We start from the raw sequence: 19,162 nt of genomic DNA on the forward strand, positions 1-19,162 counted from the left end.
GTAAATGTAGAAGTACTCAGATATTGTACTTGAGTAAAAGTAGAAGTACTCAGATATTGTACTTGAGTAAAAGTAGAAGTACTCAGATATTGTACTCGAGTAAAAGTAGAAGTACTCAGATCTTGTAGTAAAAGTAGAAGTACTCAGATATTGTACTTGAGTAAAAGTAGAAGTACTCAGTTCTTGTACTTGAGTAAAAGTAGAAGTACTCAGATAATATACTTGAGTAAAAGTAGAAGTACTCAGATCTTATACTTGAGTAAAAGTAGAAGTACTCAGATCTTGTACTTGAGTAAAAGTAAAAGTACTCAGATATTGTACTTGAGTAAAAGTAGAAGTACTCAGATATTGTAGTAAAAGTAGAAGTACTCAGATGTTATACTTGAGTAAAAGTAGAAGTACTCAGATCATGTACTTGAGTAAAAGTAGAAGTACTCAGATCTTATACTTGAGTAAAAGTAGAAGTACTCAGATCTTGTACTTGAGTAAAAGTAGAAGTACTCAGATATTGTACTTGAGTAAAAGTAGAAGTACTCAGATATTGTAGTCAAAGTAGAAGTACTCAGATATTGTACTTGAGTAAAAGTAGAAGTACTCAGTTATTGTACTTGAGTAAAAGTAGAAGTACTCAGATATTATACTTGAGTAAATGCAGAAGTACTCAAATATTGTACTTGAGTAAAAGTAGAATTACTCAGATCTTGTACTTGAGTAAAAGTAGAAGTACTCAAATATTGTAGTAAAAGTAGAAGTACTCAGATATTGTACTTGAGTAAAAGTAGAAGTACTCAGAGCTTGTAGTAAATGTAGAAGTACTCAGATATTGTACTCGAGTAAAAGTAGAAGTACTCAGAGCTTGTAGTAAATGTAGAAGTACTCAGATATTGTACTTGAGTAAAAGTAGAAGTACTCAGATCTTGTAGTAAAAGTAGAAGTACTCAGATCTTGTACTTGAATAAAAGTAGAAGTACTCAGATATTGTACTTGAGTAAAAGTAGAAGTATTCAGATCTTGTACTTGAGTAAAAGTAGAAGTAGGCTACTCAGATCTTGTACTTGAGTACAAGTAAAGATACATCAGGATTCAGGGAGTTAACAACGGCAATATTCCTGTGGTTCGTTTCACCGTGCATTTGCAGAGCATGCTGCACGCGCACCTGATTGCCCTCCCCTCCCCCACTCTTACCAAGCTGTGCTGTGACTTCAGTAACAGGACAGAGCAGTGATGCAGTGACGCGTCTTAAAACCCGGACGTAAGCTGCTGGTTCCCTCGCAAGGTGATTTCTCCTCCGTAGAATTTTGGAAAATAGCTCTAAATAAGATCTGTGGAAAACGAACCTGTTAGATAAATGCACGTTTTCAGCCGGATAATATCCACATGTCTACCCTACTTTTATAATTTTTTAATCGATATATTTATGATTAGAAAATCATTAGAAAGTGGGCTTGGTGATTAACACGGAACTGTATATACTGCAAAAGCACTTTATTTATGTTGTATGTTTTTTATTTAATTAACCTGTGTTTATGCAATGTATTCATGTGCAATTCTCAAATTAGTGAAGTGTACACAGGCACGGGGATGAGAGGAGTGCATGCAGACACGTGATGTAAAGTCTTGTTTTTTAAACGTATGCACGCCTGGAAATCCTTTTTGTGTCCACGTGACGTGTGCAACAAATATTGGAGGCACTGCTGAGGTATTAATGTTTCGCCTGTCTACAATCGGTTACAACAACAAGCAGAACCACGTACTTTACAAGTTGGCTGCATTAGCCTTCTCACAGAGTCTGTTGACAAATCAAATGCTGTGAAGGTGAATCTGCGTCATCGATGTTCGTCCAATCAGAGTCTGTAATGCTGCCGCCTCAATCAAACACACGTTTTTAAAGCATACAAGTAGCCTAGTTAGATAGCATCAGTATTCACGGAGTTAACTAAGGGAGAAACGAAAATATTGTGGTGCCTCGTTTTACCGTGAGTGAAAACGGTAAGTTTATATTTGGTCGGTGAGGCTGTGACGTTAGGCTGCGTTGGGCAGGAGAGGTTTTATTTCCGGCAACTCCTGTGAATGAAAGGATTTGTCTCGCCTCGAAAACGAAACTTAATTTTGCATTACAATATATAATAATATACATTATCTGTATATTCTACGTGTTATTCACTGTTAAATACGGCGTGGTTTTTAATCACTTTTATTCGGTGAAAGTGACCTGACGGTGAAGTAAGCTAAGCTTGTGTTATTGGTTCGGGCATCTTCGTGAGGGAGGGGGAGAGGCACCGCACACCCGTGAAAGTGAGTTGAGGGAAGAACTCGTTCTGGCATCGGAGAGAGAAGGGGGAGGGGATTTAAGGCTTCAACTGTGCATTATGTGAGCATCTGCTCTAGTTGGTCTCAGAGCCCCATACATATAATGTATATATATTTTTTTATATATATATATATATATAAATGCATGTTTAAAATCTCAAAATAAAACTTGCACCAATGCAATTCAAATGATGCTGCAGAAAAATAACTGCTTGAATTCCCTGTTGAGAAGCTCAAGAGGGAGTTTCTCAGGACATCATGCAGTACAAGCGAACACTTTTAGTGCACCTATGGCTGTCATGTGGCACTTCTCTCTCTAAAAGTTGTGTAAATAAATGCATATTTTACCTTTTTAGCCAGAGAACGTTAGCTAGCTATTACTTTTCTTAATAAATTAAGTTGGAATATTATTGGCTTCAATAAGTTATGTGACAATGGTTAGTATTACACCTCCGAATAAATGAACTTACTGACACTGCTGTGCACCTGCAAACATTGAAATATCCTGAACAGGATCAGGGTGTGATTTAATAATAAAGAGTGTTCTTCTGTCTAACAGGTGAGATGGCTGACCATTAAAAAACAAAACAATGCAGAGATCAGTGAGAAAGAGACGGCTTGGTCCTCAACAGGATGCTGAACAGCACATTAAGTTGAGGACCGACAAGGCTGCTCTCGAAGAGCATTTTATCGACCAGTTTAAAGGTAAGTGCTTAAAATGTTCTATGTTTTTAAATGAACACAAGCAAATAGTGCAAATTAAATCACTATCTTAATTCATAATCCCAACATTGCTTCCTATGTTCATTTTAACTCCAAAAAGTTACTTCTTACTGGCAGTATTATCATTTAAATAAAAAATCTATGCAATTATTAAAAAGCAAATGTTGTTATATTTGGTAAAATTTTCTAAAGATTCCTTCATCGATAAATCCAATACTTCAAGGTTTTATAATAAGCCACTTACAAAAGTATAACGCACGTTTTTAAAACAAAAGAAACATCATTATGCCTGTTAGAGACATCTCCACAAAGGTCAGACTGGGCATCGTACCAATGGGCCATGGGAAGTTGAGCATGTTCATGTATAATAATACAAATAGTTACCCCAATAACTGTTTTAGTCAAAAAGTTATTAGTCTGAATACATCATATATAAGCATCTATAGGGACAATTGGGTTATTATTTGTTAGTCTACATTTTTTTACAACAGTTGTTGTGATTTAAACATATCCCTCTATATTTAAATAAAACATTTTGATAATCATTTTAATGTCATGTGTCTCAGAAACAGGTGAATATGTAAACCTTGCATTCTAACTTCCCACATGGCTGTAGTTTATTAATAATTATTTGTATTCAAATAAATGTTTAATCTGAATTAATTCTGCTCTAGCTGGGTTAAATATGGATTAACACAGGCATATTCTCCATTTTACAAACATAAGAAGGTGCTACTTGTACATTGGCATGTCACACTGTTGTCTCCTGTGTTGTGTATTGCTGCTCTTAGTCTTTTGGATACTTTTGCATGGAAAACTATGTTGGAGAAGAGCAAATCTTAGTTTTGTAGTGCTGTGAATTACTTGAATTGGCTTATTGATAGAAAGGTGAAAGAAGGCTGAGGGGTTCTTGCCCTTTTCTCCCAAGTTGTCTTCAATATCATTAAAGTTAACTCTTGAGATTTGACCTCAATTCATATTGAGATCTCTCTTTTTTTAACTTGCAATATAATGGCTTCAAACAAAAAATATGTTTAAGTGAATCATGTAATAAAGATGTCTTCTTACTTTAAAGGTCGAGGTGTGTTTGCTGCTAAAGTTTTCACAAAAGGAGAGTTTGTGCTTGAGTACCGGGGCAAACTTTACAACCAGGATGATGTCAACACCAAAAACTACCGTGACACAGAAGCAACGTTCCTGTTTGATCTGAAATGGGATGGGAAATGTTTGTGGTAAGTCATAATAAATGCTATTGTTTGCTGTTATAAAAATGCACTGCTCTAGTTAGAAACTCACATAAGAATAATCAATAATAGAATCTAGGGCTGCACGATATATCGCGTTGTGACGATAATCGCGTTATGCGCATTCACATCGCAGGACGTGCAATATTAAGTAGGCAAATTAACTCAAACACGTCATGTTACAATTATTTTTGCTGCTTGCTACAAAAGGAAACCTCGCGCGGCTCTCATGTCAGGGGTATTTGAGTGAGTGACATGCCGGCTCTGCATGCACAGCAAACCACCAATCACAATCATTCTTGATCAGAGGCCTGTCCTACGAGCTAACTTCAGGGGAAACTGGGTTTCCGGTCCTACGATGCTGGTTCTCTTCTTATCGGGCTAGATCTCCATGGTAACTTATGCTGTGCGGCTAGCCTGCTCCGGAGCAGGTTAGGTTCCAGGCTAGGAGATCAACTCAGTGAAAGCACCGCCTGCTGACCAATCAGAGCTCAGTGTGCGGAGTTTAAAGCGATCAAGTCATATTACAGGGCGACTGTGGCTGCGAGGGAGTGCAGTCGTCTTTCAACCAGAAGGTTGTGGGTTCGATCCCAGCCCGTGCAGTCAACATGTCGATGTATCCTTGAGCAAGATACTTAACCCTGAGTTGCTCCCGATGGCATGGCCAACGGTGTGTGAATGTGTATGTATGTTAGTGCATGTCCTAACATACACTGCTCAGTATGAATGGGTGAACGACATGTAGTATGTAAAGCGCTTTGAGGGGTCTTAAAGACTGGATAAAGCGCTATATAAGTACAGTCCATTTACCATTACAGGAGAAAGGAAATAGAAAAGCTGCCGTTGCAGGAAAGACGGCCGGCAAAAATCACCGACTGTGTGAACGTGAACATGAATAGAATATCACCTCCATCTTCAGAGCAATCTGACTATTATAACATTAGCGTTAAGAAAGCTTACTTAAATATCTGCCACAACATCAGTAACCGGATCAGAGTACATTAAGTACAGTCCGCGGCATATCACTTCATAATGTATCATATATCTCCTTATCTGAGTCACTGAGCCGTATCTGGCCGTGCAACACTCACAGTGTCACAGACTGGATGCAGAAGTATTATTTTAAGCAACACATAAGTTGACGAAACACTCGAGACAAATGTAATTGAAGTCAGATCGTGTTTTAGACGGGCAGTGATATCATAAACCTGTTAATGTACGCATTCAAACACTTGTTCTGCTCCAGCTGTGTTCACCTTGCAGGTGCAGCTCTGTGGCTTTGATCCTGATCAAGTGTTTAAGTCATGGATGTTTAAAGTTTAACTTCTTCATTTTTGTCTGATATTATAGTTTTTCATTCAGGAAGTATGACGCTGCGCTGTCAGTACGCTTGTCCATGTTTGTGATTGGTCAAATGTTGCTAACCCCGCCCCTTTCATGTGAACGCGCACTCAGCCGGACAGAGAAACCCTGGCTTAACGAGTTGAGGACCCGCGTCGTAGGACCGCCTGGCGAGAGCGCGTTTGTTTTGAATTAGGTAAGCCGGGTAACTCAAACATATCAGGTTATGTTGAACCGGCTTCGTAGTTCAGGTCTCTGATCACAGCAGGATAACAGAGCTAACTCAGCTTGTTGCTCTGATAACTTAAGATCCAGAAGTCCGTGACTAAAATTGTTCATCCGGTTAAATATTGTTAAAATAATAATAATAAAATATTGTTCTTCAATTCCTGTATTTTTTCATATCGCAGGGGAAAGAAATATCGCAATGTCAGTTTTTTCAAATATCGTGCAGCCCTAATAGAACCTGACCTTGTCTGTCTAATCTTTTTTTCTTCATGATTTTCTTTTAAATGTAACTGACAATTCTCCACACTATATCCAACCCAAGTATGCAAGTTCTACTACTAACATGTAATCTCTATTTATTTAAGTCTTGATGCATCGGTTGAAGACAAGTCACTGGGTAGGCTTGTAAACGATGACCACAAAATGCCCAACTGCAAGATGAGAACCATTGTCCTTGATGGGATGCCACATCTCTGCCTTTTTGCCCTTAGTGACATCGCCCCAGAGGAAGAAATATTCTACAATTATGGGGATGCAGACTGGCCTTGGCGCAAACAGGTACACATATAACTCAAAACTAACACGTGATTTAACACATGTTTTTGTTTCCCTCCATATAATTATAGTACCTAATTAATTTGTTGTTCGATTAACAAGTCATTTTAAATGGTTCAGATGTGGCAAACTATACTGGTATTGGAGAATTCATTAGATTTGCTATAAGTTTGGTCTGCTACCTCTATGAGCAAGTGGGGGAGTGACACTTTAATTGATGATGTATTTAATTAAATGCAGAACTTGACAGATTTCACCTGACAACTTGCATGCCCTTGCTTGCTTTTCAGTTAGCTAATGTTTGCAGCTCATGATTATTACATTACATTGCATTTAGCTGACGCTTTTATCCAAAGCGACTTACAATAAGTGCGTTCGACCAACAAGATACAAACTTGAAGAAAACAGAATCATAAAGTACATCAGGCTTCATAGAGCCAAACATTTCAAGTGCTACTCAACTGGCTTTAGAGGAGCCAGTCCTTTATTAGTATATAAGTGCTTTGTTAGTAGTTCTATCGCTCGAGGTGGAGTCGGAAGAGATGAGTTTCAGTCTCCCCCGGAAGGTGTGTGAGCTTTCTGCTGTCCTGATGTCAATGGGAGCTCATTCCACCATCTTGGAGCCAGGATAGCAAACCCACGTGTTTTTGCTGATAGGAACTCGGGTCCCCTTCGCAGCGATGGTGCAGCGAGCCGTTTGGTTGATGCAGAGCGGAGTGCACGTGCTGGGGTGTACGGTTTAACCATGTCCTGGATGTAGGAAGGGCCAGATCCATTCGCAGCATGGTACGCAAGTACCATTGTCTTGAAGTGGATTCTAGCAGTTACCGGAAGCCAGTGGAGGGAGCGGAGGAGCGGCGTGGTGTGGGAGAATTCAGGAAGGTTGAAGACCAGACGAGCAGCTGCATTCTGGATGAGCTGCAGAGGTCGGATGGCACATGCAGGTAGACCAGCCAGGAGGGAGTTGCAGTAGTCTAGGCGTGAGGTGACGAGAGCTTGGACCAGAACCTGCGTGGCTTTCTGGGTCAGCTGGGGACGCGCCCTCCTGATGCTGTAGAGCGTGTATCTGCAGCAGCGGGTTATCTCAACATAAATGTTTACTATCTTCTTAGTGCATTCTTGTTTTTTCTAAGTTGCAGTTGACGACTGAGCAGTATTATCCAGAGGCAGTTGAGGAGGAGACCTTCCCCCTAAGACTTGTCTTCCCTCAAAACATCCACGACAGACCGTTCTTCGACCGAGGTAATTCAGTAATATAGAGCTGTCTCCACAATCTCATTATGTTGTGCCTTTCACTATGTAGTCCCCATACCAAGACAGGAACTTTTTTTCCGATCTCTTTTTCTGATACAGCTTTAATCCCGTTTCTAATTGGGTGATTTGGAACGATCTGACTGAGGAAACTGAATTGGTTTCATATTTTTAGACTAGCCTAGGTGGGACTTGTTACAGAAACCTGTCACACACACTTGTTTCTAGTCTTGTCCTCATGGGCTCCTCCCGTTTGGTTTTAGCTTGAAGTCATTTAAAAATATGTTGGCAATACCTTTAAGTGTCTAAACTCAAGTTGTTGTAGGCATATGTTTATACTATTTGAGCATAAGCATGTTTCAAACGGTGATCGTTTACCTTAGCCTTGATGGGACTTGTTACAGAAACCTGTCACACACACTTGTTTCCAGCCTTCTCCTCATGGGGCCCTCCCGTTTGGTTTTAGCTTGAAGTGATTTCTAAATATTTGTGCAACACCTTTTAGTCTCTAAACTCAAGTTGTTGTGGGCATCATTCTACACCCTCTGAGCCTGTGCATGTTTGAAAGGGATACTTTTAATGCAATCCATTGCAACCCCTTTATGATATGTTCAGACCACAGTAATGAAGGACTTTGCTTTGATCCAAATTTAGTTTCAGAAACAGTTTTTGATTTAGCTAACTGTGGCAACTCATGAATATCTCAACATAAATGTTTACTATCTTCTTAGTGCATTCTTGTTTTATCTAAGTTCCAGGTGACGAATGAGCAGTATTATCCAGAGGCAGTTGAGGAGGAGAGCTTCCCCTTAGAGTTGGCTTCCCTCAAAGAGTTGTCTTCCCTCAAAACATCCACGACAGACCGTTCTTCGACCGAGGTAATTCAGTAATATAGAGCTGTCTCCACAATCTCATTATGTTGTGCCTTTCACTATGTAGTCCCCATACCAAGACAGGAACTTTTTTTACGATCTCTTTTTCTGATACAGCTTTAATCCCGTTTCTAATTGGGTGATTTGGAACGATCTGACTGAGGAAACTGAATTGGTTTCATATTTTTAGACTAGCCTAGGTGGGACTTGTTACAGAAACCTGTCACACACACTTGTTTCTAGTCTTGTCCTCATGGGCTCCTCCCGTTTGGTTTTAGCTTGAAGTCATTTAAAAATATGTTGGCAATACCTTTAAGTGTCTAAACTCAAGTTGTTGTAGGCATATGTTTATACTATTTGAGCATAAGCATGTTTCAAACGGTGATCGTTTACCTTAGCCTTGATGGGACTTGTTACAGAAACCTGTCACACACACTTGTTTCTAGTCTCGTCCTCATGGGGCCCTCCCGTTTGGTTTTAGCTTGAAGTGATTTCTAAATATTTGTGCAACACCTTTTAGTCTCTAAACTCAAGTTGTTGTGGGCATCATTCTACATAATCTAGCACTGTAACTAAATATGCTGAATATATAGAAACCATAACCAAATGAATCAAAACTCAAACCAAATAAAGATACTACTATATTTTGATTATAAGTAAAGGACCATCTGACATTATCAATCAAGCTATACTTCTTATTAGAAAACAATAATTCTGTCATGGGGTTAACAAATAACTAGCACCAACAATGACAATGATCTTGACCAAAGACTTTTACAAACAACTACTTCATATTTAAAGTCTCCGTATCTCTCTTTAATATATTTCTATCAAATGTTTTCTTTATCCAGATGCCGTAATACAAGACACTGAAGAGTCTGAAGGTGAGGCCAGCATGTCATCCCTTCCAGATAGTACAAGAAAGCTCCTGACGAAACCCCAGAAGTCAGCTAAAAAGAGAGGTGAGATGAAAAGTGACTACAATGAGGGTTAGATTGTTTCCCTGTTTAATAGGTTGAAAAGAGGATAACGCAGAGTGATGAATCAGCATCCGTTTAAATAAATTCCTTTTTTATACAGTTTGACAAATCAAACATTTCATGAAAAATACCTTTTTATTTTCTAATTCTGATAACAATACTGTAAAGTTTAACCATATGACATATTCATTTAATTTATTCTCTGACAGTGCCTCATCAATTCTTGCTATGGATCAATGAATGTGAGACGTGTTCTGGAAGTAATATGGTCTGTGTTTACATTAGCATCGCTAACACTCGGAGCTAACCTGTGCTGGAGAGAGTCTGTGTAAAGAAGCAGGAAATAAACAGAAACTCACCTTGTGGTAAACCTGAGAGAGATTCCTAACTGTATGATACTGACTCTTAGGCTTCTTAAACCTATAACATGTTTTTTAATGTCCACCTAGGGAAAGAAATGGTTGTGAAGCGCATCTGGACATCTGAGGAAATTGCTGCTGTGGAACGACACTTGAGAAGATGGATATTTATGAATCAGGTTCCAGGAAAAGTTTTGTTGAGGATTGCATCTCTGCTGAACCACAAGCCCTATCAAATAGGGACTGGAGAGGTGTTAAGTATTACATCAAAAATAGAATATCTGCTCTCCGAAGGAAATTGGTATGGTTTTATACCAATGTTAGGCTGATTTTAGGCCTCTTTTTTTTTTTGGCTTCGGATATATTCTGAAGTTGTACATTTTTTTGTTTAAAAAATACAGAAAAACATAAGGAAATTGGTATAAAACCATTGGAAACTACTTTCGATGTTAGGCCTTTTTTTGTTGGCTTCGGATATGTTCTGAAGTTGTACATTTTTTTGTTTAAACAATACAGAAAAACATAAGGAAATTGGTATAAAACCATTGGAAACTACTTTCGATGTTAGGCCTTTTTTCCTTTTGAGTCTTCGGATATTTTCTAAACTTGTACATTTTGTTATAACAATACAGAAAAACATAATAATTTTGAAATAAATGTTTATTGCATTAAAAGAATGTTGAAGAGAGTTTATATTAATTATTATTATTAATAATTAGTGTTGGGTATGTTTCCTATCCACTACTTCTCCCATTCACAAATCCGAAACAAATAAAAAAAATCTATTAATATGCAACAAATATATTCCATTTCAGAGCAGAAGAAATAGCCTTCAAGGGTCAAACTCTGCACATACATCATTCAGCAGGGCACAGTGAAGCTCAAACATTCAACTGTATGAACATGCAATACTTTGAAATGCAAAAGTGTGTGTGGTTGTGTACGAGAATCTCTTTAATCAATTTTTTCAATTCTAGCATCAAATTCGTGTGACGCGTTCTCGCGGTAGCCAATCAGCGGTGAGGATCTCAGCCTGACATTGGATCAGAAAACCAAAACCTCAGCCGTTAGCTGTTAGCACTCAGAGCTCACAGCTCCTCATATCTGTTCAGAAACTGGACAAAAGTTAAACATGAACAAAACACAGACTGTCTGTGTCATGGCGAATACAGTCGCTGTTGTATCTGTATCATGTTGTTGTGAGTCCGGATGGAGCATATACAACGTTAGTTTAGCCTGGTCGATCCGATCTCCATTCAGAAAAGACGCATTTTAAAAGGTTGTTCGCCTGCCATCTGTCTGCTGACTTGCCAAAGCATTAATTCATGGTTTTTACTAACCGGTATCAGTATGTTGTTTCTTCGGCATCATTTTGAAACATGTATTACAATTAAATCATGGTAAGTCCATGGGTATAAGCCCCCACCCCTCTCCAGCACGTCCTGTTTGAATGACAGAAGTAAACACAGCTGACAGCCACGGTGAAATTAGAGCGATGCAAATATTTACATTGCGTCCGGTGTGAACGCAGCCTAATGCAGTTCAGATACCAGACCACTGTTCTGACGCCTTTAAAGAAACTTTGAGATGTTAATAGTGCGCGGGCACAAAGGCCATGGTGGCTGTAGCACGTACAACTATTTTCGGGGCATCACGGCCAGACCGAGGGGCAACAACGGCCGTGGCCACCGTGGTCGCCGTGAAATTCCTACCCTGGTAACAAGGAAAGTCCATCCAACTCAATAATGTGTCTATAGTAACTCTGATCCCTTCCAAGATATGAAAACTAGAAATATGTGTGTGTGTGTGTGTGTATAATGGACCTCATAAGTGCTGACCGCTAGAAACTGAGCCCCACTAAGTGGGTAAAAAACTAGCGTGATGACAAAAGCTTGGAATTATGTTTATTTTAAGTGATTTTTGTGATTCTAATTTTTTTTCTATATTGCCTGATTTTTTACGGAGGTCTAGTATAGTTGGAAAGGGTGGGCCCCACAATTGGGTAAAATCAGTTCGGGCCCCACAATTGAGTTGCACAAGGATGTGTGTGTGTGTGTGTGTGTGTGTGTGTGTGTGTGTGTGTGTGTGTGTGTGTGTGTGTGTGTGTGTGTGTGTGTGTGTGTGTGTGAGAGAGTGTGTGGTCCCCTCACAGACATTAATACCAAGTGGTTTGAATCATTTGTACACAAACACACACACACAAACATACTCATGCACTGCATAAGCCGCGTTCACACCGCGTACTTTGCAGCACAGATACCTCATTCACACCAACGGTGTTTCAGGGCCGGTTCGGAGCTAGAGCTTGAAAAGCACCGGGTTTTCCTGTTCACACCGCAGCGGAGCAGCCTCTTAGCTCCGGAATCAGGTTCGTTTCAAACACCAAAAAATTGTCCGGCCAGAGCAAAAGCACCGCATGCGTCACGCTTACGTCGAGGCGGGGGCGGGATCAACTCCTGAACAACAACAACAAGCCGGCGTTTTATCCAGTTTGTACACAACGATGGAGAAACGTAACAAGCAGCAGTGGTCCACTGAAGAGACCAGCTACCTGCTGGGAATCTGGTCTTCCGAAGAGGTACAGAGGAAGCTGGAGCACAGTCGACCATTGTTGTTGTTGTCGGTGTGAGCTGTGAGGGGTTTCCGCGGTTTGGCTTTATGAAGCAGGAACGCAAACGGTTACGTCATGATGCAAACGATGACGCAATGACGCAGCACCAGTCGGACTCTGGGCGGTGTGAAAAGAGCCGGAGCTAAACCGAAGAACCGGTTCTGAACCTAAAAAGCTCTAGCACGGAGCTTGAACCGGAGTTGCGTTGGTGTAAATGAGGTAAGAATGCCCCGGCACTTATTACCCCAGGGAACTAAGTACCAATCGCGTTCACACCGGAGTACTTTTCCCTGAGGGAAGATTACGCAAATGAGCCGCTGACGTCACTTCGTCTTCTTCTGCTTTGGGTTTACTGGCAGGCTGCAAACAACTTCACGGCGTATACTGCCGCCCGAATTCCCGGCCAGAAGTCCCCGGAGTTGGGGAAGGCTTCCAGCAGCTTCTACTGAAGCCTTCCGAGTAAATCGCGAGAACGCCGACACCTCTCCACACCTCTTGACACATCTCCACCGCTCCCATGTTTTTGTTTGTGTTGCCATAAGTTATTCTCTCTCCGTTGGTGCGCGGGGCTAATGCTAATGCCACAAATACAATGGCGGCTTCACAAAACTTTTCAGAGTTTTACGGGCCGTGGTTTGCAATTTGCCCAGCCAATCAGAACTGGGGCACTTTTTCCCCCCATGATAGTACCCCTCTCGAGCAGGCACTAAAAATGGGGGTAAAAGTACTCTTTTTGGTGTGAATGCAACATAAGGGGTACGAACGGAACTAAAGGGGAAAAGTACTCACAGTGTGAACGCGGCTAATTTGTGTCTGGTTTAGCGATAGATTCAGCTACTGCTATGTTAGCCATTTGGTATACCTGCACTGCTAACTCCATTAGTGACGTATGAAGAAATCTCTACAATCAGTTCACTGCTGTGTTTTGCTTTGATTTCTTATTTATATTCTATATTCTATCTTCTATCCATTTTGTGTTTCATGGGTTTGAATATTTGGCTGTAAACATGATTTTCAACAAAGTGCAGGAACAAGCTGATGCAGAAAGTCAACTGTTTATGATGCTTTCATCTTTTTACAACAGAATCACAGTGTGAATGTTTATAGAGGTTTAACTATTTCATTGTACCTTGAAATCAGATGCAGCCAGACCTGGAATGCTGTAGAGGAAATACTAGAAAGCAGAGCAGGGAGGAGTGATGAGGGAGAGGAAATGAAAAGAGATGAGAGGAGACAGGAGAGACATGATGTGTCTCCCAGACGTCAGATCTCACATCTGGATTATCACTCTGAGAGCCAGACAGGCAGGGAATAATGCAGCTGACAGAAAAAAAGAACTGCTGTATTCCATTGGACAAAATAATGGAGGCAACACAAAAGGAAAGACCCAAGAGATCCAAAGGAAGAAATATGAATAAAATAGTGCAGGAAGGTGAGCATGTAAACTATAGACATAAGTCAAACATATAGATGTGAAATAGTACAGGATAAAAAGCTGAATGTAAATGAACTACAGTGGACTAAAATACGGATTATTCTAATTATATATTAAAATGTGGACTGTAAATGGTTAAGCAGATCAGAGAGCTTATGGAAACATAAAACTGAAGAATAAAACATAGTTGCAGGGCAGGCTAGAATCACACTTGTACTCACACACAAAATGGAAAGTCATTTGTTTGCAGTGTGTGTGTGCAGCCAGAATATAATGAGAAACAGAAGTAGGTCATTGTTAAAGTTGGGAAGAGCACGAATCTGCAAGTATTTACTCAGACCTCCACCTACAAAAACCATTTACATTCTTCCATGTAATGACTGAGACCGCAAACAGTGATCTAACTTTCTGTTGGTCCCAGGGCCGGCCCTAGACTTTTGGGGGCCCTAAGCGAACTTTGGCTTGGGGGCCCTCCTCACTCTAGCGCGTTCTCACCACACACAACACGGAACCAACTTTTGTCTTATGATGTTAGCATAAGCACACATATTGTATAAATAAGCATGTAAACACCGTGGACCTAACCTCCTCTAGGGGGCATCCTCCCCCAGGAAGATTTTTGCACTTTGACAGCAACATTAAGAGATCTATGGATACATCTCTCAACACCCATATGAAACAGAACTGTAAGCAGATTTTTCTTTATGGATATTTTACAAATCACTTAAACTGTATTCTTGTTTTGTCATATAGTATTTCATAACTGTTTTTCATTTATTCTCTCTGGCTGTCCATCTCATAATGTTCACATAGGAACTAGCTGTCAATAGGAATATCATTCCGGAGAATTATAAGTTCTTGCAAAAATCTGTCACAAAAAGAGGTTGCACATTTAAATTCAGGTGTTGTTATGGCAACGTCAGTGGCCAAACAGCCACATTTACTGCTGCAAATACGTTCAAACATGCTGTTGACACGTAAAGCAGTGGCAACTATGCCACCATTTCAGCTGACATAACATCCATATATTTCAGTGCTAGGTTGATGCTTAGCTAAGCTAACTATGAAACACTTTAACTGACAGGACTCAGGATCAACTGTGTACTGTAAGGTAGCTTCTAGCTTCATGTCGAACAGTAAGTCAACATTTCCCAGAGAGCTTTCTTTGAAATCACCAGGTAACGCTAAAAAACATTACATTTAGATTGTATGACAAAGTGTTTATTTAATATATCTGGCTAGCTATAGCTACTTGCTAACGGTTTAGCTTACCCCCGCGATTCAAAGTAACGTCAACGTAGCTGTAATTTATGCTTTGCTTACATGTTCGCATAACTTGGAAGTTTACTGACATTTACATACCTTGTTTACCTGGCTCAAGTGGTGGCTCTGGGGTTGTCGTGTGAGCCACCACTTGAGAATTGTCGTCTTTTTTAAGAAATGTTTTTCTTATGTCCATCTTCAAAAACTCAGTCCGACTGACAGTTTATTTTAAACATTGTCACAGCTCACAGGATAGGTGTCAGCATGTCACTGCTCTTCAGAGGGTCAAGCTACAGGAAGCAGTCCATGGAAGTCTTCCTGTAATCTTCTGCCGAGGTGGGATATATACTCAGATTGTGTACTTCATTAAAAGTAGAAGTACCAGAGTATAGGAATACTCTGTTACAGTAAAAGTCCTGCATTCAAAATGTTAGCCAAAGTAAAAGTAGAAAAGTATTCTCATCAAAATATAGTGAAAGTAGCGACAGTAAAAGTATTTCAGAATAATATATATGATATGTTTTATAATGATTGATCATGAAAGTGTTGAAGCTGGTGAAGGTGCAGCTAGTTTGAATGACTTTGTATACTGCAGGGTAGCTGGTGGATTTACTACAGGTGGAACTAAAGTCTGATTTAAGACTTGATTATATTTCACATCATTCATCCACATCTGTGAAGGAACTAAAGGTATCAAATAAATGTAGTGGAGTAGAAGTACACCATTTACCTCTGAATTGTAATAGAGTAGAAGTACAAAGTAGCATAACATTGAAATGCACAAGTAAAGTACTACTAGTATCCTAACATTGTGCTTTAGTAGTGTACTTGAGTAAATCTACTTAGTTACTTTACATCCCTGGTCTGGTGCATTCAGACGTTCTCATGAGAGAACAGCTGCTGTTTTCATCTGATATAAAAACAGCCGGTCCTCTCCATCCTGCTCTCACTGCTGCTCCATTCTGCAGGAAACACAGAACAGAAACACAATGTAAACATGTACAGTATTACTTATGAATAATAGTTTGGTCTAAAATCACACTACGCAGAAATATCTGTGAGAGACATTTAAAAAGGCTGTTGTGTCTCGTCGAATGTGTGAGTTTGTTTATGTATTTTGTCTGTCATTTCCTGTTTTATTTTGTATTTACCTCTTTCATTTCAGGCCCTGTTTCTTCCTCCCCGGTAGTAGTAGACCGATTCACCAAGATGATGCACTTTATCCCTCTGCTTAAACTTCCCTCTGCCAAGGAAACGGCAGAGGTCATGCAATCCCATGAATTCAGGATTCATGGTTTCCCCAGAGATGTGGTGTCCGACCGAGGTCCCCAGTTCATCTCCATCTTCTGGAGGGAATTCTGCAGGCTCCTAGGCGCCACCGTCAGCCTGTCTTCCGGCTACCACCCCCAGTCCAATGGCCAGACAGAACGCCTAACTCAGGACCTCGAGACCTGCCTCAGATGCCTCGTGTCCCAGAACCCGAGGTCATGGAGCGACCGACTCACCTGGGTGGAATACTCCCACAATACTCTTCCCTCGGCTTCTACAGGTCTCTACCCCTTCTACTGCGCCTATGGATATCAACCCCCGCTGTTCCCAGCCAACGAGGAGGAGGTCAGAGTCCCGTCTGCGCACGTCATGGTCCGACGTTGTCGGAAGGTCTGGGCCGGATCTCGGCAGGCACTCCTTCGGACATCCGCTAGGATGAAGGCAGCAGCAGATCGTTCCCGCCGTGCGGCTCCCGTCTACAGATCGGGTAAGCGAGTCAGGTTATCCACTAAAGACTTACCCCTACATGTTCATTCCAGGAAGCTGGCACCAAGGTTCGTGGGTCCTTTCCCAATTCAGAATGTTATCAAACCTGTCGCGGTGCGTCTCCGACTCCCCAGGTCTCTCAAGGTCCACCCCACATTCCACGTCAGCAAAATCAAGCCTGTTCAGGAGAGCGCCCTGGTTCCCGCCTCCAAGGCCCCTCCACCACCCCGGATCATCGACGGGGGCCCGGTATACACGGTCAAGAAGCTACTAGTGGTCCGCAAACGGGGCGGAGGACATCAATACCTGGTCGAATGGGAGGGATACGGTCCTGAGGAGTGCTTATGGGTAGCTCCCGCACTTATCATTGATAAGACTCTGATCAGGGACTTCCACGATCGTCGTCCTGATCAGCCTGGGCCGTCAGGAGTCGTCCCTAGAGGGAAGGTACTGTTGTGTCTCGTCACATGTGTGAGTTTGTTTATGTGTTTTGTCTGTCATTTCCTGTTTTATTTAGTATTTACCTCTTGTCTTTCATTTCAGGCCCTGTTTCTTCCTCCCCTTGTATGTTTTTCCCGCCTTCATCAGCGTCTGCCCCGCCCCTGATTGTTTCCACCTGTTCCCACTCACCTCATGTTTAAATAGTCCTGTCTCTCCCCTGTCCTGTGTCAGTTCGTCTTGTTTGTTTCTCCGAATGGTCGTGCCACGCCTCAGCTCTGAAAGGATCGCTTTCGCTCATGTCAGGTTTTGTTTCTTTTGTTAAGTTTTGTAGGCTTACGTTTTTCTTAAGTTCTCTTTTTGTTATGCCTAGTTTTTTCCTCCTTGTGTGAAATCAGTAATATCTTTAAAAACTACAGTCCTTTTCTATCAGCTGTGCACCGTTATTGTCACGATTCTCAGGTTATGTCACGTTTGTAGTGTTGTCTGTGTTGGTGTTTTTCTTGTCTTTGGGTTTCCTGTCTTATTGTGTAAAGTGTTCACCCCCGTTTCCTGCCTGTCTGCTTTCTGTCTGTTTCCCTCCCTGATTACTCGATTGTGTTCACCTGTTGTCCTTGTGTTTCTCCTCCCCTGTCCAGCTGTGTCTTGTTCTGTGATTACCCTTCTGTGTATTTAGTCTAGTCTTCCCCTGTGTTCCATGTCGGTTCATTGTTTCCCCTCCATGTTATTCCACGGTCTGTGTTCCTTGTGCTGCTTTGGATATTTTGGATTCTGCCTTGTTTTTGCCACAGCTTTATTATTTAATAAAGCTCGCTTTTCGTTATTCTGCATTTGAGTCCTACCTGCTTCACCTTTTTGTAACAGAATGAACCGACCAAATTTGGACTCAACAGATTTCAATGTTTTGGCCCCACAGGCGGAATGTCTTGGGTATTCTCTGGAGTACATTTTTTACACCTGGAAGAACGCCTCATCTAGACGGGGTAAAGAGGCTGCTTTGAAGGAGGCACGCCGGGAGGTTGTTCGCAAGCCCTGGCTCAGGAGCTTGTTGCCGGAGTGGCTACAAACCTTTTCAAGTAGCCCTGAGGAATTGGCACAAGCTTCTAACCCTTTCCTGGGATCCAACTACTGTCCTGTTGAAGGTCCACAGAGTCTCCAAAAAGCCTCTAGGAGACGCAGGGCCAGGATTCCAGCCCGTGCTCCAACAGCCATGATCCCGGCTTCAGTTCCGGTTTCCACAGCCATGGATCCATGCACCAGTACCGGCCCGCAGAGCTATGTTTCCTTGCTCGATTACCTGGCCCACACAGCCATGGTCCAGGCCTCTGTTCCGGTTCCAGCGGCTCCAGTTCCAACCTCAGACCTTTTCTCAGGAACCCGTCTGGCGTTTGGAGGTCCACGGAGCCTCCAAAAGGTCTCTGGAAGATGCAAGGCCAGGATTCCAGCCCGTACTCCAGCGGCTCCGGCCCCAGTTCTGGCCCCAGCGGCCATGGTTCCGGCCCTGGTTCCGGCCTCAGCAACCATGGTTACAGCCCCAGTTCTGGCACCAGCAGCCATGGTTCCGGCCCCAGTCCTGGTCCCAGCTGCCATAGTCCCTCCTCTAGTCCCTTCTCTAGTCCCTTCCCTAGTCCCTCCTCAGGTCACTTTCCTAGTCCCTTCTCTAGTCCCTTCTCCAGTCCCACCTCTAGTCCCATCTCTAGTCCCTTCCCGAGTCCCTTCCCGAGTCCCTTCCCAAGTCCCTTCTCTAGTCCCTTCTCTAGTCCCATCTCCAGTTCCCTCTCGAGTCCCCTCTCCAGT

At 41.7% G+C, this 19,162-nt stretch overlaps 1 protein-coding gene across 1 annotated transcript; it reads left to right on the forward strand.

Annotated features, from left to right (window-relative positions):
- The first annotated feature begins 1,889 nt into the window (after positions 1–1,889).
- Positions 1,890–10,477, forward strand: LOC117462771 (uncharacterized). Its single transcript, XM_071206287.1, has 8 exons — positions 1,890–1,989; positions 2,870–3,015; positions 4,109–4,265; positions 6,338–6,404; positions 7,535–7,643; positions 8,405–8,530; positions 9,376–9,486; positions 9,954–10,477. Exons 2-6 carry the CDS (start codon positions 2,901–2,903, stop codon positions 8,419–8,421), a joined length of 465 nt encoding a protein of 154 aa, XP_071062388.1. The 5' UTR covers positions 1,890–1,989; positions 2,870–2,900; the 3' UTR covers positions 8,422–8,530; positions 9,376–9,486; positions 9,954–10,477.
- Positions 10,478–19,162: the final 8,685 nt, after the last annotated feature.

The sequence above is a fragment of the Pseudochaenichthys georgianus genome, chromosome 17, assembly GCF_902827115.2.
Source record: "Pseudochaenichthys georgianus chromosome 17, fPseGeo1.2, whole genome shotgun sequence".
In the NCBI taxonomy this organism is placed as follows: Eukaryota; Metazoa; Chordata; class Actinopteri; order Perciformes; family Channichthyidae; genus Pseudochaenichthys; species Pseudochaenichthys georgianus.